This window comes from Electrona antarctica (genome assembly GCF_951216825.1).
Source record: "Electrona antarctica genome assembly, chromosome: 13".
Lineage (NCBI taxonomy): Eukaryota > Metazoa > Chordata > Actinopteri > Myctophiformes > Myctophidae > Electrona > Electrona antarctica.
In genome coordinates, this window is record NC_136794.1 from 36,225,496 (window position 1) to 36,249,083 (window position 23,588).

A 23,588-nucleotide genomic window follows, 5' to 3' on the forward strand; every position below is an offset into this window, starting at 1 on the left:
CAGATGGCTTACCCTGCAGGTAAACTACCAATCATCTTTTCTACACCTCTTACCAGACATCATCATGTAATGTATGTATTCATGTATGTATGCTGTACATATGTATGCGCACAAGCTCATCAGTATGAATACATGAAACACATTTATTATGTACATGCACACATTTCTAACATCATTCATAATCACAACTGTCCCTACCAATGAGGAAAGATTACATTTCTTCTTTGCTTGTCAGCTGTGCTTCATACAGAGAAAACGATGGCATCCACTCAGGTAGATACTCTAGGTTTACTGGCAAATAGCAATTCAAAATAACGTTCCATTGTTGCAATGGATGCATATTGAAAAAATAATAAATACCTGCTTCTCATTTCTATAGGGCTCGTCTGTGGCCATATTGGTCGCCAACAAGGTGAAACTTGTCGAGTGGCTCAGCTCAGATCTCCACATTCTACAGCATGCACACTCTGAAGGAATTATTGATGGAAGAGTTTATAAACAACTGATGAACACAGCACAGCCAGACGGTGCTTGTATTCAACTTATTGATACAATGATTTATAGAGGGGAGCGACCAGCATCTCAATTTCTCAAACTTCTAAAAAAAAGAGAGATTCTCAACACTTATCCACAACTCAAGGAATGGAATCCTTCTTTTGCGCTGCCAGGTATATAAAAAAGGGCTGATTGTTTGTGCCGGGTGGTGGTAATGACTTCTTTGTATGACTTAATTGTATTTTGTATCCCCCACTCCCCACAACCAAGGATCAACAGCTACTACTTTGATGTCTGGAAATAGTTCATGTAAATTAGATAATTTAATGTTTAATAATATTAATCATATCCATCACACTGCAATGAAGGCTTTCACTTCTCTCATCCACAGGACCACCTGTACCAAAGATCACAAACAGCCTTTCTGTTCTAGGTACAGATGATTCTCTTCACAAGATCCATATATAACCATTTCTCTTTAAACTTACCCTCTTGTGACATCTTATTTATTGCATGTTTTCTTTTGTTTTGTGTATAGACAAAAGGGATTTCTTCAACAAGAACCGGGGGTCTTTGATCCAAAACGTCAAGAATGTGGAGTCCATCGTTGATGATCTGATAAGTGGAGGGTTCCATGCTGAATTGGCCGCCAAAATCAATGCTGAGAACACAGATCCGGAACGCATGAGAAAGATCCTTGTCAGTGTGAGCAGCAAGGCATTAGCAGAAGTCCTGTTCAACGCCCTACTCGAGCATCAAAATGATGTCATGAAGGAATTACTGGGATAAAACCTCCCGATATATCATACACTGTATGACATATATGTATGTCATACAGCTATAGAAGCTGTATGTTCTATAGCTGATATCATATGATATGATAACGATCGCACGCACGCACACAGACATTCCAACTGATCCAGCCAGACCTGTATTCTCAGAGAATACAGATCTGACTGGATCAGTTGGAGAATTTCTCAGCAGACCGCAGTTTTGCCTCTGCTTATGTCTCTATGGAGGCAGAAGCTTTTAAGCTAGTAAAATCATGTTATTGACATGTAAGATTGTAAGTAAGTACCCTACCTATGGAATAATGTACAATAAGATATTCTATATGGGACCATAATGTAAACCATTGTGATGCAGGCCTCATTATATGCACCACTAGGCTTTACCTCTGGTATTGAGATCTTCATTTATTTCAGTTTTGTCATGTGAAGGACATTTTACATTTTTATTTATTGCATTATCTAATGGGTAACCGGAAGGCTCGCCTTAAAACACACTCGCCTTCATTATTTTCCGCCGGCCACACGCCGAGCGCTCAGTGGGCGGTTCTTGTATTCTAGCCTATTTGTTTTACTGAGGTTTTACTAGGTTTAGACATAGTTTTACTGAAATTAAGTTTAGGAATAGGGTTAGGTTTTGGCACCGTTTTACTGAGGTTAAGGTTAGGATTGGGAATAATGTTAGGTTTAACCATTTAGGCATAGTTTACTGAAGTTACGTTTAATAACAGGTAGAGACCGTTCTACCGTTCCGCCGGATTAACGTCGCGATGAGTTTTGAGGCGAGCATTTCTGGTATTCATCTGATGCACTGCTCAGGTTGTATTTGTATATGGGAAAACATTTTGTACGGTAATGAAAAGAAAAGGTGATATGGTGTGACATTCCGATATTGTAATGAACTTTTTGGTCTACAACTGAACCATGATAAAGATTTGTTTTGTGTCCAATCCATACTGCCACGTCCAGGATCAGTGGCATGCACAGACATTTAGAGGGGCAGGTGCTCAAGTGAAAAAAAGGGCACCTTGTTTGTGCAGTGCGTGGAACCGGCCGGTTGCCTTAATAGTGAGATTTATAGATTTTGGGGCATAAATATTTTATCAAGAATTGATCAATGTCACCATGGTCCACATACTGTAATGTACACTGTACAAAAAAGGGCACATTGCTGTCCAGAGGGCAAAGGGCAGGTGCTCTAGCGCCACGTAGTGTATCTGTGCACGATGATCTATGCTCAAAATAAAAACAAAGATATAAAACCATGCAGCCGCGTTTGAATATGGACTTTACATTTACTACATTGTTTTCATATTTAGCTGGAAATAGTAGAAAGAGTATGTCTACCAAAATGTTTGTGCCTATATTCGCTCCATTATTAAATTGTTTTGACTCTCATTCCCAGAAACTCACATGCTCGTTCAACTGAAAATGGGGAAAGTTCAACTCAAGACTCAGTGTTTTCAGTCTTTGGGAATGAGTTAATGCCAATGTTCATAAATATCAATTGCACCGTCTTAAGCAATTGGGATAGCAAATACAAATTAGCAATTGGGATAGCAAATACAAATTATTCAATTAGAGGTGGAAAAAATTAAGTCCCACTTGATAAGTCAAATGGAAACCAACCACCTTGTAACGATTGTTTTGAAAGGCGCTTTATAAATAAAATTACCTTACCTTACCTTACCACTAGAGGTCACAATTGATCAAGTTTTATCTGAAGTTGAAGCCATAAAGGGGGACTTTTATTGTATTTCTGTGACAGCTAGTACTATCAGTATCAATGCAAAATTACACTGTATTTCTGTCAAAGGGGTTACACTATGGAACAAATGTAGAGATGAACTGAAGCTAAGCAGGACATGGAATGGGTTCAAAGGGATGTTCAAAAGCGACATAATTAAGAGATATAGGTTAGAAGAATAGCCAATTGGGTAAAGTGCTGATCTTATGATATACAATAGTTATTGTCATTACCATAATTCATTATTAATAATAATTATTATTCATTGTAATTATATATTTAGTTGAATGATCTTATATAGATTTGATTGTTTTTATTTAAATTATTTGTATTTCCATTGTTATTAATACTGTAAATGTGTAAACAAAGAAAAAAAATCAACCTGAATATCATTTTGATACGTTTTGATGTATTGAGATACACAAAGAAGGGGTAGGACTTGATAGTTTTCAATAAACTTCTTCCTACTCCTTTTTCGAACATAAATATAAGTTAAGGATTATGAAAGATCACTATTGTAGTTTTTGGACGCTTCTTTTTTGTTTTTAATATTTACTGTCTTTTCTTGTTTATTTGTTCGGAATAAATAAATAAATAAAAAAAAAAAAGTATATGAGGGGGGTTGAAGATATTAAATAGATATCTACTTAACAAATGTTGACATCACAATCAGTGCTCTATTTGCTAAATATAAAAGAGAAAGGAATTCAATGTTAAAATGTCACACAAAAACATGCAATACTGTTTGCACAAACAGGGATATAATAATTATTAATGTATCATTGGGTTTATACATTAACAATCATTAAAAATAATCCGTAACATTCCATATGTATCCTAAACATTCACTCATTCACTTGATGAACATACCGTAGTCTGTCAGTGCAACTGCAGAATTGCAGATACACAGGGGACACATCCAGAGGGAAGATTTCATGGTAGCTTAATGTCAGCTTGAAACCATATTCATTGGTCGGGGGCTGGCCTACTGCCTCTCTTGATAAATGTGGACTTGCGTTCCAGAGTTACTGTCCTTTTGCCAGCCGTCTGGTTCAGTTCACTCATATCCACCCCCGAGTCTAGGCTAGTATCACGGCTTTCTGCTGGCCTCTGTCTTCTCTGCTGCTCTGAGATGCTACGGTGAATCTCTGCTGCAGGTTTGCCCTCCAGCGACACAAACCACGCCCGTGGAGGGAGCGGAGAAGGGACGTTCCCCTGGATTTCTCCGGGGATTAAGGCACCTGAGCAGGAGTGCCTGTTGTCCCCGATTGTCTTCATTGTGCCTGGTTCCGACACAGACACAGCCACAGCCGGGAGGCTGAAGTGGCTTCTGGAGAGGTTAGTGATAGACGGGGCCTGCTGGGACCCCTCTGGGCCTGCAGTCTGTCCCTCCATGTCATGCGTCTCATTCTGGGACAAGGAGGGACCTTTTCCCAGAGTCTGGGTGAAGTTGTCCGTGCTCAGCGGCTCAACGGGAGCAGCGTCGGGAGCAGCGGCGCGCGGTAGGGTGGCCGACTTGCTCCACAGATCTGTTTGCTCCTCCAAGTGGAAGAAGGTCGGGGCATGAAGGATGGCCACAGGTTGGTTGTAGAAAAACAAATTATCCGCCACAGACAAGGGAACTTTCATCTGCTGGGAAACAACATCTGTGGTAGTCAGATTATCAAAGTAGTCATTAGGATCTGGTATTCCATGTCCCGCTGCTTTGTGGCCAACTATTCTATTGCACTTGGAAAGAATTGAGTCATTGTGGAGATGGTCTTTCTCTGTGAATGTCTGGTTCACCTCATCCATCACGTGGTGACAAGAGAGTCCTGAAGATACTTCAAATAGCTCATTGTCGTAGGTCGAGGTGGTCTGGTCTTTCTTCAACGCTGGCATCCGATCAGCATGGATCTTCTTTGACTTAATCTCACCGAGGGAACGTCTGCCAGAGTAGGGAATAATAATAACAAAAATCAGACCCGTCTGAAGTGAGTGGTACTGTACTGTACAGTACTAGCTCTCATCCCTGGCCTGTGTGTGTGTGTGTGTGTGTGTGTGTGTGTGTGTGTGTGTGTGTGTGTGTGTGCGCGCGTGTGCATGTGTGTGTTAGGCTGCACAACAGTGAGACTTGGTAGTGTGTTAGGCTGCACAACTTGACACTTGGTGGTGAAAATACTGTATGCTATTTCCGTGCACGGACCCAGGGACACACATACAAGTAGCTGTCTATAGGAGTGGTTGCACCACTCAAAAACAACAATCATCATGACCATAATAATAAGGATAACTGTATCCAGTTACTCAAACTGATTTCAGCTAGTTTACTCAAAATCACTACGAAAGAGTAGGTAGGATTAACTTTCAGACAGTGCTGTTTTGTCTGCCAAACATTCTTGGTTACCTGTGATGACACAACACAGCCAGCAACAGACAAACGATAATGACAAGAGTTCCTCCCAGGACAGCCATGAGAAAAGACCAATGCTGTGACATCAAGTCTCTGGTCCCCACAAAACCTAGAATACAGCAGGGAGGAAATATAGTTTCAATCAAGTTTCCTTTTTTTATTACACTTACTATGCCAGCTTTGTGTGTACCACATAGTGATGATTTGATTGGCTGAGCACGGAATGTGATCATTGTGATGTATGAAGCCCCTCACTTCACACAAGTGTGATTTTCAGCAATAGGCACACCTTCTTACAATGTATTGTTAATGTAATGATAAACACCAACGGAAACAACTATAAAGATATATGTGGTCAGTGGCATTATGGTCTAACCCAGTGGTTTTCAACCAGTGGTCTGGGGGACCACCAGTGGTCCTTGAGGAGGTTCCAGCCCAGGTGGTCCCCAGCTAAATGATGGAGAGTTGGTAACCAAATGGGCTCGTATTAGATCTTTAACTCTTGAGAGGGTCCATTTGGTTTCATTTTACGCTTTCAAGAGTTACATTTGCCGTTTGAGTTACATTTCACGTTTGCCTATGACTGTATGATATCTCTCCTAATGGTACCACATCAATACAGCATGGAATTGTGGACAAAATGTTATCCAACGATAACATTTTCTAAGTTTTGGGTCTGAGAGGATAATAAATCTTATCAAATGGTTCAAATTCCAAATAAATATTGGGCCTTGACATGAAAAAGGTTGAAAACCACTGGTCTAATGAACCACTAGATGTGAATGTTTACCGCTGGTGGGTGACAGTGGTGCTGCGATCCAGTAGCCGAGGTGAGGAGCGGTGAAGCTCCACATCAGTTTACCCTCCATCTGCTTTACCGTCCCAAGGCCCTTCCTCATCCACCCACCTACGTATGTACATAGAAAATAGTATTTTCAGTTAAAACAGCATCTGTCTAAAATAAAAATTACCTAATTTATACCATGTCATATCGTCACCTAGCTCTGGTCCATAGCCTTCTACTGCTTCTACGATTCTGCCCTGCAGTATAAGGCTATGGGACTTTCAGTTTTAAATCTCAAATCGAAATCAGACCAGCCTCTCCTCTTTAGTGGAAATCTCACGAACGTTTGACCTACTCACCAATACAAAGACGGGTTGTGTCAATAGAAAGCCTACTTTCCTTAGTGGACGCACTCTGAGCCCCCCACCACACGTATAAATGGTACTTTTTGGCCAAAAAGGGATTTTGTTTCCACCGGAAAAAAAATACTTTCAGTTACTCCAATGCGCCCTCTACCGATATTGCCCAGAGAACTGCCGCATAGAGAATATTTTTCCTCCGGTGAAAAAAAATCCCTTTCTGGCCAAAAAGTACAGTTTATACGTGTGGTGGGGGGCTCAGAGTGCGTCCACTAAGGAAAGTAGGCTTTCTAATGACACAACCCGCCTTTGTTTTGGTGAGTAGCAAAAACGTTCTTTTAAAATACGCTAAAGAGGAGAGGCTGGTCTGATTTCGATTTGAGATTTAAAACTGAAAGTCCCATAGCCTTATACTGCAGGGCAGAATCGTAGAAGCAGTAGAAGGCTATGGACCAGAGCTAATCGTCACCTTCTTAAACTAATGGCCTACGTCATTTTTTGAGGAAAAGTGTTCTTTTTTTGCCTAAGTCAGCTCTTCATGACACTGACCACCTCTGGTAAAATCGCTAAGTCCTAATTGAAAAGTCAGAGTGTGACTTAGGCCAAAGTTTAATCCTCTTATGTTACATAACTGACAGACAGTGTTATTTTAGGTTAAATAGTCATACATTGTTATGAACTTTTGTGATGATTAAGACATATCCTATATAGTTTTTATTTTGGATCAGTTTAAATACATTTCTGAAACACTTTAGGCCATTAGTTTAAGAAGGTGACAATATGGCCCTTGCAATATTGCTTGACAAACAGATGTGACAAAAGCTTGTCAAACCGAAAGGGGTTTGTGTGAAACAAGTCTCACGTCTAATCGTTAATTGGATGTGACAGCTAATCGATGAGTAATGAGTGACTATCATCTATGACTATCATCTATATGGCGTGGAGTGTAAATTATTACAATATGACAATATGACATGATGGCATTATGATGTCATTAGGATCATGCGTCCATACGTGTCATATGTCCATACGTGTCATATCTCCCCCTCCCTACCACCCCCTGATTGCTTTGAAATTACTGATCGCTGTAAGATTACACAAAATGTCTTCAAAAACAATTACTGGGTGAGCGTTTGACAATATATCCTTTCTTCTTCTCTCTGTCGTGCAACAGACAGAGATATGTATTTTATTTTAAGGTTACACCTGATTTATACTTAGTTACGCGCCAGTGTCTCACACCAAAATATTGTTGATGTGAGACATGATGTGCAACCATGTAGACTATAAATCAATCAATCAATAAATAAATAGAAAAGTTAATGTACAGTAGCGAAAACATAAATGCCCCATTTTCCCCCCAAAGTTGCAGACCATGGGGCAATTTACACACGCCTTTATATCTCAGCAACATGACAGAGACTTTTATGACCAAGGCCATGCAAATGACACTAGGCCTGATGCTCAAGTATTTGCCTCGGGGCTTTGAATCGTAACAACACCAAGATTATCCACATGAAAACATCAACATTGAAGAAACACAGGCTGCGTATCTAGGTCAATCACATTATTATGCCAATTCCATGATGGACTTTTCACTGTATGCAGCGTCTTTGGTCATGTTCTCCTCTTGTCTCATTAGTGTGGTTGCCCTAAAGGGCAACCAGACTATTGTAATCGTAACACTTTATTATTTTACTGGAGTAACCTTTTTTTTGAAACGCTACTCCTCCCACAGTTTTAACTGTACGCACTTGACCCATATGTCAAATTGACCGGAAAAATCGGGAATGGTGTGCTTGCTCATTGCTAAGAGAAATATTGTATAGTTTAATTGATATTAATTTATTAGTGAATTATATTTCCCCATTGACATGAATGGGAAAATGCGAAAAATCACGTTCAAGTATTTTTTCCTCGGAGACCGTAAGGGCTATAGTTACAAAACTTGTAGGGATAATTCGTAATACTTACTAAAATTAATTAACTTATAATTATTTCGGTCGGCCTCATGGTGGCACTATAACAGCCCACTTTACGTTTTGGCTTATAACTCTTGAACCGTTGGTCGTAAAATCTAAATTATTTTGCCCTGGATTCCTTGGGTCATGACGCATCTCCCCATATAGGCCACGCCCATTTGCGTCAGGATAGATTTTCCGCCATTTTGAATTTTCTTCAAAGCACACTTTTATTTTCTAAATCTACAGATTTTGTCCGAATCTCACAGAAATCGGTACACATGATCTCTGGACCTATCGGACCGCGTTTCAATTTTTTTCAGATTTTTTGAATTTTTTTTGTCCGTATCGTTCGGCCTTAATCTTCGTCCGAAGTTAGTGGGAGGGGCCTATTTGACAAAATATGCCTAAAGTCACGAACGGAATGTCCAATCCATCCCAAATTTGAATCAGATGTCGCGGGTGGTTTAATCAACCAAAAGCCAAAAGCGATTCCATTTTCATCCATAGGGGGCACCGCAAATGCGAAAAATGTAACCGTTTCTTGCAGAAAAATGTTTTTTGGTTTTATAAATCCCATCCGAATTACTTACGCATGATCGCAGGGGTGACGCGACATTGTAATTGGCTGGCAATATCAGTGGGAGGGGCATATGTAAGCCACTGCGGCAACCACACTTTGCAATTTTTTTAAATTGCGACCTTTCTAGTTGTTCATGTCATGTGTCTTGTATGTCGTTTATTGTGGACACATATTGTGCTTTAATATACTGCTTGTCTCGATAAAAAAATTCTGTGTGACAATGGCATAGGCCTGGATGCGTTTGCAGCGTATTTTGTCGGCTTCAAAATACTTCCTTTGATTGTCTAAACTTTCTTTATTTCATAATATATTGTGTTATGTAGAAACCTCAGGCATCTAACGATCAACGCAGACAGCACACCGTTGTGATCACACATTTTGGACTTCAGGGTTTCTGACCAGGTCTTGGAACCCACCAGTTGTCTTGTTGAAGAACCAGGCTGGGACAGCATTGGAGGCCCGGGGTCTATAGTTGTCACGCACTGGGAGGGTGAGCTGTATGGATCCATTGATATGGACCTCCGTCTCACTGGAGAAGAGCTGGATGCTGGCAGCTGCCACGGGGCGTAATTCAATGCTGGTGTAATCTTAAAAAGCAAATGAAAACAAGGGAACAAAGGAATGTTATACGAAAATAACCTTTTCACTTTGAGACGCGGTGTGAGCTTGCAGATTGCCTATTTGCTAGTCAAATATTGCCTATTTTTGTCAAAGATGTTTAGTGCAGAGAAGAAATGTAAGACCCCTGGGGACTCCTGTCAACTAAGTATATTGTTTTTATTAATATTATTATTTTTTCTCTAAAGCCTAATTTTGGGAAAGTGAAATGGCTGTATTCATGTTAAATTAACTTTAGCCTGAAAGAGCCCTATGGTTTGTCTGGGCATAGACTACCATAGAGGGGCGGGAAACCGACGCCAACTTCCTATTGGTTCACTAACCTGAATGAGTGAGCCCGCCTCCCCTCCACCCACTACCCTCTTCCTCCCCTCCCCTCCCCAATAGAATGCAGCTTCAAATATTTTTGAAATAATAATAACTAAAACAAAATGTCGGAAACAAAAAAAGACACAAATGTGTCCGTGACCCACAAATGGGTCTCGACCCAGTGTTTGGGAAGCGGTGCTCTAGGTCTGATCTCTCGCTCACTCACCTGATTGTCTGCTCAACACGCCCACTGTGTGGAGAAAGGTATTCTCCGCTGTTGACAGTTTGGGGGCGGTGACGTACGCCTGGAGAGAGGCCACGTCGCTGTTCTCTGTCAAATGCAACAGCTTCTTAGGAAACCGAGCACTGGGGTGGGATGAGGCGTCTGTGGAGGCAAAGCAAAGCAACAGAATCCATTGAAAAATAGTCTGTCTTATTACTGACACAGGGGAACATTGAGGGGTAGGCACTAGGGATGTCATTAAATATCATGCAACAATGTATTTTATATAGGCCTAGAGACGCACAATATTGAAATTATGACCGATCTCCAATTATTTGCAATTATTTCATATCGGCTGTCGACAGATTCCTATATATTTCATTATTAAATTATAATTATATTGAACTCAAGTGTTTATTTTTTTGCACGGTCCCATCCAACCCCACCCCATAGTGCCATAATTTTAAGCTGTTGAGCTCTAACAGAGACAGAGCATGTCTGAAACTGGGAAGGCTTTAACTTTCATGCAATATCGCCTGTCAGCCAGTAGGTGTCCTACCTGACCACAGGATCTGAATGTTTCAATAGAAGAGCAAGGAGACCAACCACCTACAACCACTGCAATAAGCCTATCTCACAGAATTTCCCCGCCCCCCTAAATACGCCCCCTTTCGGGGTTAGTGGTGATAGCGTGACGTCACTCCATAGACGCTACATGTTAAAAGAGGTTATTTAAGAAGTCTACAACTTTTGTTTTCTCAAGGTAAGGTTTGTTCTATCTGCTCGACCTGATTTACCATCTTGTTTGCTTCATAATAATATTGGTCTGTCACATTTTTACATTAGAAAATGTACTTAGATTCTCCAGAGAAAAAAACGTGTAAATGCCCATGTTAAAGTCACCACTATTTACCGGAAGTGGGCGTGAAAAACGGGCTGTGAGATAGGCCTATTGTGTTACACTGTCTTAAGATACTGTACCACAAAGATAGGTAATTCACTGGGTTCTTCTGAACATTCTCTCTGCACCTGCATTTAGTAAGATATTACTAGTACTGATACAAATGCTGCAACTGAGATTATGTTTGTTGGTCTGTATGTGAACAAAATAACACAAGATTAGTGAAGTTTCATGACCTTTTGTGGGAAGGATAACCTTTGGGTTGAAAGGGTCAAAGAACAAGGTCACATTCAAGGGTAAGGCAGAAATTGTTCACTCAGATCTAAGGTGGAAATGGCATATCTTGACAGTTGCCATGTTGGCGGAGCTATCCATTCTACTTCGTTCTAGTTAATCAAGTTTCCATGCAGTGTACACCAAAAAGCACATACCTGTACCAGATGTTTTGCCAGTTATAAGGACAGAGTCTTCAAATAGCCATATGTTGCCTTGATTCGAGCCATGTAGTGACAGGGACACAGATGAAAATACTGCAATCAAGAGAAAAGGGAGAGAAATGCATGCATATTCAAAATCTAAATTCCACTACATAGCAGTGTGGCATGATATTTCCTTGGTACATTTTTTTCGTACAGAGGCAAGCGGGTCTCCATTCACAACCATTGCCATCATCTCTTATCAGTATATTTAACCCATTGACCCATGAGGCTGAGAAACTTAAAATAATTATTAAAAACAATACAAAACAATTATGTTGCTATATACTGTACATTGCAACGCAACCCAAAAATGGGTTCCCATTCAGAGAAAGAACTGAAGAGAATATCACACACACACACACACACACACACACACACACACACACACACACACACACACACACACACACACACACACACACACACACACACACACACACACACACACACACACACACACACACACACACACACACACACACACACACACACACACACACACACACACAATATTATGTAGACATAGCATTCTATAGTGTATACTTATAGTTTCATTGTACAGACATTCTGCTTTTAAACGGATGTTAGGTTCTTAATTTACTTATGATCCTTGATGACTATTTTCTATGCATTTGATGTATTACCATGTGTTATTCTTTCTCACTGTAATTCGCTCTCGATTAAGAGCATCTGCAAAATGCCTAAATTGTAAAGTGGGCTCACTTGGCACTCTGCTGGTCTTCCAAGGCAGCATCGTGGGGATGTATCGGTCCCTGCTGGCTACTATGGCAACGGGCAGGCCAGCTCGGTAGGGCACGTGAAGCAACACAACGCCGTCCTCCCTGGCGACTGCCATGTTAGTCTTGGTGTAGTCGACAAACACCTCCACCACGGCTTGGTCCAGAGCGTGGCCGTCCAACGCGTCACTCACCTGGACCTTCAGCGTAAAAGTAGAACCTGAAAGGAGGATGAGGATGTTAACCCATTTAGCAAACAGCTTTCTGAAAAACCTATATTTCTATGTCAGTGTTACTCACACTTTTTCATGTCAAGGACCCACGGAATTATGTGCATATCTTGTTCCAGGGTCCCCGCAGAAGCAAATATTTGAGTTACAAATGTTCACGGTGAAAGAATATAATTCAAAGATTTGCGCCACATTTTCAAGATAAAAAAAAATAGCAGATATACAAGCTTGTAGTGCGGCACTCGGTGCTGCGCTATGAGCTTGTAGATCACAAATTCTGTTCTTTCCAGTATAGGGCCATGTATTTTACCACAATTTAGGGCCACAGATTTTACCACAATTTAGACAAGGGACGAAACAACTATGGATCTACGTTTTAGCTAACCTAAGTGAGTCCAGTTATCAGATCCAAGGACTTATTAATGGCACTGATCAAAAACTCCTCTGTGGGCCTTAATTACTGTGTTCCGGATGCTATTAACGATTTGGCCTGATTTTGCACAATTCAAAAACAGTAACTGTTGCCAGCATGCTGGCCTCTAAACATTGCTTTCCAATAATGTAATTTGAATGACATGATCATTCAAATATGAAGATGATCACTTCAGGTGTTCAGGTGGCCTACCAACCAAACCACCAATTACACAAATAGGACAAATTCTCCGATGGTCTATCACATGGTCTATCCATTGATCTACCCACCCCTTCTGTGGTATGAGGTATAGCGCTATTATGAAATATGAATGTAGTTAGTGAATAATAAAAGGCCTTGAAACATGGATGGGGGGGAGGTCCACGTGCTGCTCAGCAATCATCAGTACAACATTGTGGTGGGACTTCACTTCTCACACGTGTGCGAGTATAGCCTGCCTATCTCTCGTCCTAACGGCCATTACCCTCGGTCAGCTTGATGTGTTAAATGAAGCATCATGCCAGTTCAGGCAGAGCACTGAAGTCATGCATGCATCGACTACTCTCCAGCTGAGCTCCTGTGACGGTTCATCCTCATGTTGTTTAATGCAATCAGATCGGTTTCTGCTTGGATGTATGGGCTGTCAAGACCAGAAAGTAGGTTTTTGCCACTCAGTAGGCGTTCCCGCATTACTTCTGGGTACGATGATGTAACCCACGCGCATAGCCTCTATTCTACAGTCTATACTACTACTCTACTCAGTACTTTTTGAAACTGTTAAAGTATTCGATCAATAAAAAAAAAAGGTAACGACATGAAAGTGTTTAATGTATACACCTTTGTATGACAAAAATCAGGCTTTAGTAGAATATTTTACCAACTGAACATGGAACTACAGTTTGTATGGCTTCCAATCTCCAATTTCCTACAGTATTTTTCTTCTTTTAGTTCCGTTTTCCACCAGCACGAAGTTGTTAGCTCATAAATTAATTATTATCGGCAAGTGGTATGGTATTGTTTGTCATACTACAGAGTATGGACTTCACTATACTATACTATATGGACTATACGGCGCGACAGCTTGGCTGACAACACTGAAGAGCTCGACAAGAACCTGATGTTGGATAGGAAATTGTGGAGCAATCCAGGAATCCCGAGTTGGTGTTGGCTACACCTCACTCTCACAGCAACTAACTAACTATGGACTATACATGACATGTATATATTGTTTGCATAGCTAGACAATATCACTGGGCAATTTGCATTGCAGATTCGTCTGGCTACGCAAAGCTATATACATTGGGCAATGGGCATTATTGGCCAAACATGACAGAAGGGGGTTGATAAATCGGCAGATTAGTGTAATCTGCCCATTTGGCCGAATGAGCCCCATCACAAAGAGTATTATGGAATAGGGAAAATAAAAATGTGTTGTTTTAGGCCACAGAGACATAATTCTGAGGACTGACTATAAAAGCCTTGTAAAAATGGGTAGCACGTTCTATTAAGCCCATGTCTGTAATGCATTACAAACATACTTAAATGTGTTACTTACTTAAACATACAATAAATAATGCATAATTATCTGCTTAATGCCTTTATACATACTGTACATGACCTCAACTGTGAGGTTTCCAGTTCGATCCCAGGCTCCCCCAGACTTAGGTGGTCTTTACACGAGAACGGTGTTCATAGAAAACGGCTAAATAAAGTATCGTTTGCTGGTGTCCCTTTAGACGAGAATGGTGTTTTCAGGTGGTGAAAACGCAACAAAGTGAAACCACCTTCCAGAGTGGAAATCTTTGAGAACGCCGTTTTATCCCTTCTCCATGTAAACAGGCAAAACGGTGAATCCGCAAAACTTATGACATCATGGCTCACGTTGGCTCACAGCGCATGTTTATTACATTGATGCAGAGCCATATATGATATAATGGAGTTCCTGAACAAGCCTCCCTCCTCGCCTACAAAGCGCTGCTCATCAGCGATGGTGAATGTAAAACCATGATGTAAATAAAAAGCCTTGTGATAGGTTTATGTAGCCTAATGTATTATAAAATATATAACCATCCCGTGGCGCGCTCTGCCTGCATGCTCTGGGCTGCGGCCACAACCACGTTGTGTTCTGGAATCATTCAAAACCCCAATAGGGTTGCGTGAAGGGGTTCTTCTTCTTGTACGTGGGTGACTGGTCTATTTGGCAGCCCGTTACCGCCACCTAGCGACATTATAGCGTTTTCATAAAGTGGTCAATAAAAATTGAGAACGCAACAGGACTTTGCCGTTTTATCTGGAGATGGTCGCTGTGTAAAAGAGGTATTAGTGTTGAAGTGTCCTTGAGCAAGACTCTGAACGCCTAATTGCTCCTGATGTGCAGGTTGGTACCTTGCATGACCATATGGCTAGGAAAGGCAGGCAGGATTACTTTCAACCTAGAATCCCTAGTTATGTCATTATAGGCATTATTCAACAATTGTCAATAATTGAACTAAATTGAACTTGTAAATCTGCGATTTTTGCCACACAACACATCAGGCTTACTAGTATCAAATATGAATGTGATCAATGGTACACTCTTCCATCGATAATCACTTGGCTCAAAGATGCTGGAAGTTATCAATTCTTGCAAAGCAACTTTCTATTTAAAGGCAATGTACCAAATAATATTATAGGACGGCTTACTTTGGAGAACAACACTGTTGATTTGCCAGGCAGGAAGGAACAGAAACGTGTTGAGTGGTCAACTCTCAGGACTCACAGTCAGGACAAACAGATGGTCCCACAGGGACTTATCTCTGATAGCCCCCAGCCTCTCTCTCTGTGTGTGTGTGTGTGTGTGTGTGTGTGTGTGTGTGTGTGTGTGTGTGTGTGTGTGTGTGTGGTGTGTGTTGGAATTAAGCCATGCATTCTGCCATCAGACAAAAATGCGTCACACCCCTTGGCATGTCGACCAAATCGGCCTAAGCATCTCTTGCACAGGTCAGCAAATAACAATTCCAGCAGAGATTTGAGACAAAGGATTCTTACAGGTCTGGGCCTGGTAATTGGAGAGGAGGGGGGGGGGGCATGTTGACTATATGAACAGCCCTGTTTTCAAAGAATTTACTATACTCCATGATGTTTCTCTCATAGTTTCAATTATGTGTGGAAAACAAATGGAGGTTGTTAATCTCAGCATGCAAGAACTGACCATCTGTTACAAGAAAGGTGGCTTTTGTTCAGAGAGTCAGTGGGTAGTGAACCTCCCTGACAGTGAAAGATGACAGTGTGAGATAATAACAGATATACAAGCTCACGTGTCACACTGATGCGCATTGTGAGCTTAGACCTGCTATTTTCGGTGAGTGACACTACCGTACAACGACATATAAATCCGACCCTATGGGAGACAGGTGAGCTGGCCGTGCTGGGACTTGAATCACTCATGGCAGCAGAGGGGTACAATGTGGCTAAAAACATAAGCTATAATGGAGGGAGCTAAATATGACATTTGAGGCACTTGTCCTCAAGTAAATATCCCATTCACTTGTCCGGGCACAAAAGTCACTTGTCCGGAGCACAAGCACACAAATACATTTTAAATCAACCAACTTCTAAGTTGATTTTTCTTTTATTTCTTCATGAAATTACTGAAAAAGAAATCACTGAATTTGTTATTAATTCATGAAACATGTTTATTTCTTTATGTTGTTTGACCCCCAGGGGTCCTTGAGGGGTCGCCATCTATATGATTGATAGTTTACCCTAACAGCTCTGTAACACTGAGAGTTATTGCTTATTGGGGTCCAAGGCCCTAAATTAATACCAAACTGGGGGGCCTTGAGAAATCAGTTTGAGAAATCACTGCCTGCTGTATCATCATCATCATCATCAAGGGGGTGAAGAATGGGAATGTATGCCTACTCGTCTCCTACGCATCATGAATTAGTCATGAACTGTGTAAAGAGGAAGTCACAAATCCCTCCATTCAGCTCCTCTCCTCGCCTGCTGCTGTAAACAACAAGCAATGAAAAGTGTGTGTGTGTGTGTGTGTGTGTGTGTGTGTGTGTGTGTGTGTGTGTGTGTGTGTGTGTGTGTGTGTGTGTGTGTGTGTGTGTGTGTGTCATATGACTCACTCACTCTAATGTAGATGTCTTTCTGTTCAAATGACAGGCGCAGATATTACAATAAACACACATATCTACACTAGTGTGTGTCCCACTTCTTTCAACTGTCATTTTTTCCCCTATAGCCTATTTATTTCAGTCGGCTGGAAAACAACAATAATGTGGTAAATCGCCACCAGCTACAGCCAGGGTTTTCCGCAAAATTCTGATGCAAAACAAAAGTAGCCAGATGAAATGCAGAAAACATATCATCAATATGTATATGAAATGCATTTTAACTAATTACCGATTACAAATTGCCTCATAAATTCCAAAACGACGTTAAAAGACAGGGAGCTCTTGGTCCATACTGTAGCTCTAATGTCGCCCTCAATAGGTGTCAAAAGATAGTTAAAAATGTATTCTGTAAAACCACGTAGGCTAATTAAGCTAACACACCTGCGGATGAATCAACGCGTTGTTCAAAGTCCTGGTGCTGATGTTGTTCAGAGAAGTTCCCATCATCATTAGGACGCAGCGTGCGTCCAGTGAGATATGAGTCCTCGCTCGCCGTTACAGCCTCGAAGGAAACCAACGCAGATAGGAAGAATATTACTTGTCGTCGCATGACTTCAGTTAGGTTAAGGTCTGCGGCAGTCTGCAGTCAGTGCACCAGAAAAGTAACTGTATGTGCGTGTGCGGTCGGTAGCCTAGCTATACTCCTCCAACGCCATCTTCAACTCTTTTCTGTGCTGCCTAGCTGTCACCCTCCCTCTGACTGTCACCACTGACTTCTCTCTCTCAGCAGAGCGGTGACTGTAGACTAGGAGATTGGCGTCCATAGAGTAGAGATAATAGAGACGTTACCGGATTTCTCCTCCCATCCACTTGCATGGAGTTGCCCATGGCATGCTCACCCAGGGCATGCTGTGCAGAGCATATCTAGGCGTTTTATTGTATTGGTTTGCTGAACAATCTCCTCTACACAGTCCAGTTGGTGGCGGTAATGCACCTTAAATCATGCCTTAAATGGCTTGTAGCGTTTGACCCGGAAGTGTAAAAATACTTTTTACATGTTTTGGTTTTTCAGTGGAATCATAATCACCGTGGGAATAATAAATGGTTATCTTATTCAAGCAAAAACAGTGAGTCTGCAGTGCAGAGTTATGTTTTGAATGCACACAGGATACAGCAACGGTACGGGACTACGGGTAATGTCAAACAATTAAAGGCGAATCCATGTGTCAGCCTGAACTGCATCTGAACTGAAGGTAAGCTAACTTTTTAGCTATGATAATGGTTAAACTTATTGCTCAAGGATAATAATAATAATAATAATAATAATAATAATAATAATAGACACATTGGGGCTTTTTTACATTTCTTTCTTTTTACAATGTCTTGGGTGCAGTAGTGAGTAGAATAGATTAAGACTTCTCAGTGCTTTGATTAGGATTGATTTGGACATTTTTGTAATTGAACAAAGCATTAATTCTGAATCATTATTGCATTCTATCATGATTCAGAATGAACACAGCATAATATATAACTGATATGGGGGGTAGTAGAGTACAGTATGTCATGTTTATTATGGAGAATGTCAGCTGGTCTGGATGCTGTACTACTATAGAGGCAAAACAGGCTGTGGAGGCGGTGGCAGGTTCAGATAATTCATGTTTATTTAATAATACTGAGATATTCCCATCAGCCTGTGAATACAACTTCACTTCACTACTTTTCTCCCCTCTGTCACATTAGAACCGATGAGCTGATCACTTGTACCGAATTCTAAAGACAAATGCAAGGCAAATCAATCTAGAAAAACAAGAGTTTAGAATTGTGGTTGAATTTGTATTCTATTCAGTCTCAGGGTTACATGAGAAATGTAGAACATTTAAGGTGTGTGTGTGTGTGTGTGTGTGTGTGTGTGTGTGTGTGTGTGTGTGTGTGTGTGTGTGTGTGTGTGTGTGTGCGCGCGCTGGTGCGTGTGAGAGCCCGAAATTTGAACTCGTAGATGTATTTATTGATTCTGACATTTTCAATCTACGAGAGTTCAAAGACTTATAGCCTTGGGTGCGTCGAGCGAAACCACCTGCCTCAAAGTAACACTGAACATGTAGGCCTACAAATGCAAAATCTAAGGTGCTTTCCTGGTTGCCGCACCTGTCCGATTATTCTCTGGGAAGGTTCTGAAACCCGGAGGTCCGTAGTTTTAATCGACTCGGTCTCGGAATCTGTCATCCATCTTGGATCTGTCCTTGTCTCCCTAAATGAGTGCAACTGGCTGCGCAACCCTGGCCGCCAAGTGGCGCTGTTGTGCAGTTGCAATGGAGGACAGATCCAAGATGGATGACAGATTCCGAGAGAGTGGATTAAAACATTTTATCGAAAACTACGGACCTTCAGCTTTCAGAACCTTCCCGGAGAATAATCGGACAGGTGGGGCAACCAGGAAAGCACCTTAGATTTTGCATTTGTACATGTTCAGTGTTACTTTGAGGCAGGTGGTTCCGCTCGACGCACCCAAGGATATACGTCTTGAATTTATAAATCATGAACTCTCGTAGATTGAAAATGTCAGAATCGATAAATACATCTACGAGAGTTAAAAAATTGGGGTGTGTGTGCGTGCGTGCAACAGTGATGGTCATCTATCCAGTAAGGACCACATGCATTCCTAGTACTCAGCAGCCCCGACTCTCTGCTGCCCTCTGAAGGACTACTGCATGCATGCCTACCATCTTCACCATGGAGGACGACTACTGTGAGTAACACACACACACTCTCTCTCTCTCTATGGTATCATAAAGTGGCATATATCCGGGTACTTAGTCAGTAGAGCCCTTGCCTTTGGACCACAAGGTCATGGGTTGAATCCCGGGCACCACCAACTGAGCGTATGAGTAGCATGGCTGGGGTGTGGCAAGTCATGCGGTAAGTACTGGGAGCTGATGGTAGGTGTGGCGCTCCACCTCAGCATCCATCTCCCAGGGGTCCCGCGTGTTACAGGCTGATACAGACAATAAGCCACTCCCGACCTAAGCAAAAGGGAGGAAGCAATCTGATTGGTTGAAGTAGCCATCTAGCCGTGCTTAAACGAGCATGAAGGAACACCTAATCAAACATAAAAATCAGCTGTTTTCTGCTCATGTTGCCTTCGCTCTCCTTTTTCTAGATTATGTGCAGCCTACTGTGTGTAAGGAAGGGGTGTCCACTGAAAACCAGGAGAGGAGCCTCAATCTGGTCCAGGAGGAACCAGAGTCTCCACAGATTAAAGTGGAACAGAAGGAGAAGCTACTTCAAAGACCAGAGGAGGTTGGGTCAATGTTGACATTACTAGTTGTGAAAAGTGAAGATGATGATGAAAATATAGAGACAGAGCCCCTAGCCACCACCTCAACTACACACATTAGAGCACAAGCTGACTATGGAACATCAAAACCGGATTTCCCACAGCCAGCTGTGTGTAAAGAGGAGGTTTACACTGAACAACAGGAGAGGAACCCTGGTTTGGTCCAGGAGGAGCTGCTTCAAACACCAGAGGAGGCTGATAAATCATACAAGACACATGTGGATGGACAAAGGTTGTCTTTGAGCCACAAGTTGCCACAGGACCTGAAATCATCAAAACATACTCCATCCATGAGGACATTCATACGTAAATCCTTCACTTGTAAGGTTTGTGAAAGCAGGTTCAATACATATGGTCATCTGAAGATACACATGATAACTCATACGGGGGTAAAGCCCTTTACTTGTACACAGTGTGGCAAAGACTTTGGTCTTAAGTGTAACCTGAAACAACACATGAGGATTCATACAGGTGAAAAACCCTTTACTTGTACAGAGTGTGGCAAAGTCTTTGGTATGAAGGGTATTCTGAAACAACACATGAGGGTTCATACAGGTGAAAAACCCTTTAGCTGTACAGAATGTGAGAAAGTCTTTGGTCACAGGTGGGGTCTGAAACAACACATGAGTATTCATACAGGTGAAAAACCCTTTAGTTGTGTAGAGTGTGATAAAGCCTTTAATCAGAAGGGTAATCTGAAAAAACATATGAGGATTCATACAGGTGAAAAACCCTTTACTTGTACAGAATGTGGGAAAGTCTTTGGTCAGAAGGGTAGTCTGAAGAAACACATGAGGATTCATACAGGTGAAAAACCCTTTAGCTGTACAGAGTGTGGGAAAGTCTTTGGTCACAAGTGGGTTCTGAAACATCACATGAGTATGCATACAGGTGAAAAACCCTTTAGTTGCGTGGCGTGTGGCAAAGTCTTTGGTCTGAAGAGTAAACTGAAAAGGCACATGATGACTCATACCCGTGAAAAACACTTTACTTGTACAGAATGTGGGAAAGTCTTTGGTCACATGTGGGTTCTGAAACGTCACATGAGGAATCATACAGGTGAAAATCCCTTTACGTGTACATATTGTATTAAAGTCTTTGGTCACATGCATAATCTAATTCAACACATGAGGATACACGCAGGTGAAAAACCCTTTAGTTGTGCGGAGTGTGGCAAAGGCTTTACTACCGAAGGGTATCTGAAAAGACACATGAGGACTCATAGTCAATGTAAAATACCATTTACTTGTATAGAATATGGCAAAGTTTTTGGTCAGAAGGGTATTCTGAAACTAAGCATAAGGAAGTAAGTAATTCAGAGTGGATTATTTTGGTGTTTTTTTTGTCAGAGAACAAAGAAGTCTGTTCAGAAAGTTTCCATTTTCAAAGAATTAAAGTCAAGTAACATGTTATCTCATACCAAACAAATGTGTGTAAAGAGGAGGTTTACACTGAACAACAGGATACACTGTAATACATTATGATGTGCAGAGGAATCTACTAATGTAAACATTACCAAATAAATAATTTGAGTACTGAATCATATGCTATTGTCACTTTTCCATGCATAGTCCCCGCTCACCATGAAACATGGAATGCTTTAGGGCCATAATACATGTCTGATCTTGTGATCAGTGTTGGGGGGGGTAACGTATTACAAGTAATGCCATTGCCAATGTAATCGGAATACTATCTTTGAGTAACAACCCAACATGTTAGTTTTGCAATAAAAAAAAAGTGGTGCAACTCCATGTGGGCGTCCCCAGGGGGTCCGCGAAACTTCCAGACCCACAGGACGGTTGAGAAATGACAGAGTTACCGTGGGGGGGTCCCTCTACTGTACTGTACTGTACTGTCACACCCGAAATCATATATACAGTTAATGTGTGTGTGTTAGGCTGCGCAACAGTGACAAACGCTATTTTCGTGCTCCTTAGAAAAAGCTCCTTAATGAAGTGGTTGCACCACTTAAAAATATGGCGTTTCATATGTGTTTCACCCGGTTACTTGGTACTGATTTGGTTGCACCTGCACAACATGGCAGAGATTCTGGGCAGATTCACACGTGTAGTTCGGTAGACTCGAGGGTGAAGTTGCAACATTGTTGCATTTTTGCGTTCACATTGTACTTTGTCAAGCACAAAGCACACAGTTGAGACGGTCGACCGTTTATTGGACAGAATTTCTAGGGAAACCTATGGAAGTACATTGTCCATAAATTACTTCATAAATATGTGTTTCAGGGTTTACAAGTAGGTCGACAGTCGCTCACTTCTAGGCTAGGCCTACTTCATCGACGAATGGGGTTGCACACCGAAAATAGCTCATCTACAAGCTCACAATGCAACATTAGTCTCGCATAGCTGGACAACTATTCCAAAATTGTGGGAGGCAACAGTCTGGGCACGCGGGACTAACAGATTAATGCATAGGCTAATAGCCTGTGTCTACCTCTACCTGTACCAATTATCATTTGATAAGCTACAGCGGATAATGGCACGCAGGTGGTAAAATATCATGGGGGCAAATCTTTTTTTATTAGCCTTTAATTGTGTCACCGATGTGGCCTTTTTATCATTATTCATTTAGGACTTTGGACTTGAAACTACCATTACTAGAACTACCCAGTAGAGGTAGGCTATAGACCTTATGCAGACCGCAGTTATCTTGCCATTAACTTAATGGCAGGGTGGCAAATAGCTGCAATATGCGGCTGCCATTGACAACCCATACTGTACATCCAATTCCAAACAGCAAAGTCCTATCTGACATCAAACTCACCAACATTGCAGCTGTACGAAAAGCTATCCTCTTCAATTCAAGGGCACGCATTCATTTTTTACCTCTGGCCACACTGGATGATGATGATATTTGCCTGATGAAGACCTTGTAGGTCGAAACGTTGCAATTAGTTGCCTCTAAATAAAGTAAGTCTCGGGGCTCTAGAAACTAGTGTGCGGATGTTCTTTCTCTTCCACACTGGAGGGCCCGTCACTTTTTATTTTGGAGAGTGTGGTGTTTTAGAGGAGGTCTTCCCGAACGTGTGCGTATGTCAGACCAGTTGATACGAAGAGCCGTTTTTTGTCCAGCGTCCACTCTAGTCTGGAAATGGCACATTTCTTACATCGAGTAG

The 23,588-nt window shown here is 41.5% G+C and overlaps 1 protein-coding gene and 1 long non-coding RNA gene across 6 annotated transcripts; one reads left to right on the top strand and one right to left on the bottom strand.

Annotated features, from left to right (window-relative positions):
• Positions 1 to 165: 165 nt before the first annotated feature.
• LOC306935635 (protein FAM171B-like) lies at positions 166 to 18,013 on the bottom strand. 4 transcript variants are annotated; one of them, XR_013791406.1, is made up of 10 exons: positions 17,563 to 18,013; positions 12,363 to 12,596; positions 11,592 to 11,690; positions 10,263 to 10,421; positions 9,526 to 9,696; positions 6,213 to 6,329; positions 5,417 to 5,531; positions 3,901 to 4,957; positions 872 to 1,156; positions 166 to 780 (listed from the first exon to the last, which is right to left on the bottom strand). XR_013791406.1 is itself a non-coding variant. In XM_079518740.1 (8 exons), the coding sequence occupies exons 1-8, from the start codon at positions 17,729 to 17,731 to the stop codon at positions 3,997 to 3,999; spliced, it is 2,019 nt and encodes a 672-aa protein (XP_079374866.1). In that variant the 5' UTR covers positions 17,732 to 18,013; the 3' UTR covers positions 3,589 to 3,996. The 4 variants fall into 4 exon arrangements, 2 of the variants coding, with proteins under 2 accessions (XP_079374866.1, XP_079374865.1); XR_013791407.1 differs by having other exon boundaries at positions 166 to 1,156; XM_079518740.1 differs by lacking the exons at positions 166 to 780; positions 872 to 1,156 and having other exon boundaries at positions 3,589 to 4,957; positions 11,598 to 11,690.
• A 141-nt stretch (positions 18,014 to 18,154) lies between these two features.
• On the top strand, positions 18,155 to 21,222 carry LOC306935638. Of its 2 annotated transcripts, none has more exons than XR_013791408.1 (3): positions 18,155 to 18,314; positions 19,745 to 19,867; positions 20,279 to 21,222. It is a non-coding gene; the product is annotated as an uncharacterized lncRNA (long non-coding RNA). The 2 variants fall into 2 exon arrangements; XR_013791409.1 differs by having other exon boundaries at positions 18,159 to 18,374.
• Positions 21,223 to 23,588: the final 2,366 nt, after the last annotated feature.

Excerpts from the sequence above, each read along its gene's own strand:
- LOC306935635 (XM_079518739.1), bottom strand. The coding sequence starts at position 17,731 with ATGCGACGACAAGTAATATTCTTCCTATCTGCGTTGGTTTCCTTCGAG. Across the intron at positions 11,691-12,362 it reads GAAGACCAGCAGAGTGCCAA|TATTTTCATCTGTGTCCCTG; the intron begins GTGAGCCCACTT and ends TCTTGATTGCAG. Across the intron at positions 10,422-11,591 it reads TGGCAAAACATCTGGTACAG|ACGCCTCATCCCACCCCAGT; the intron begins GTATGTGCTTTT and ends TTGCCTCCACAG.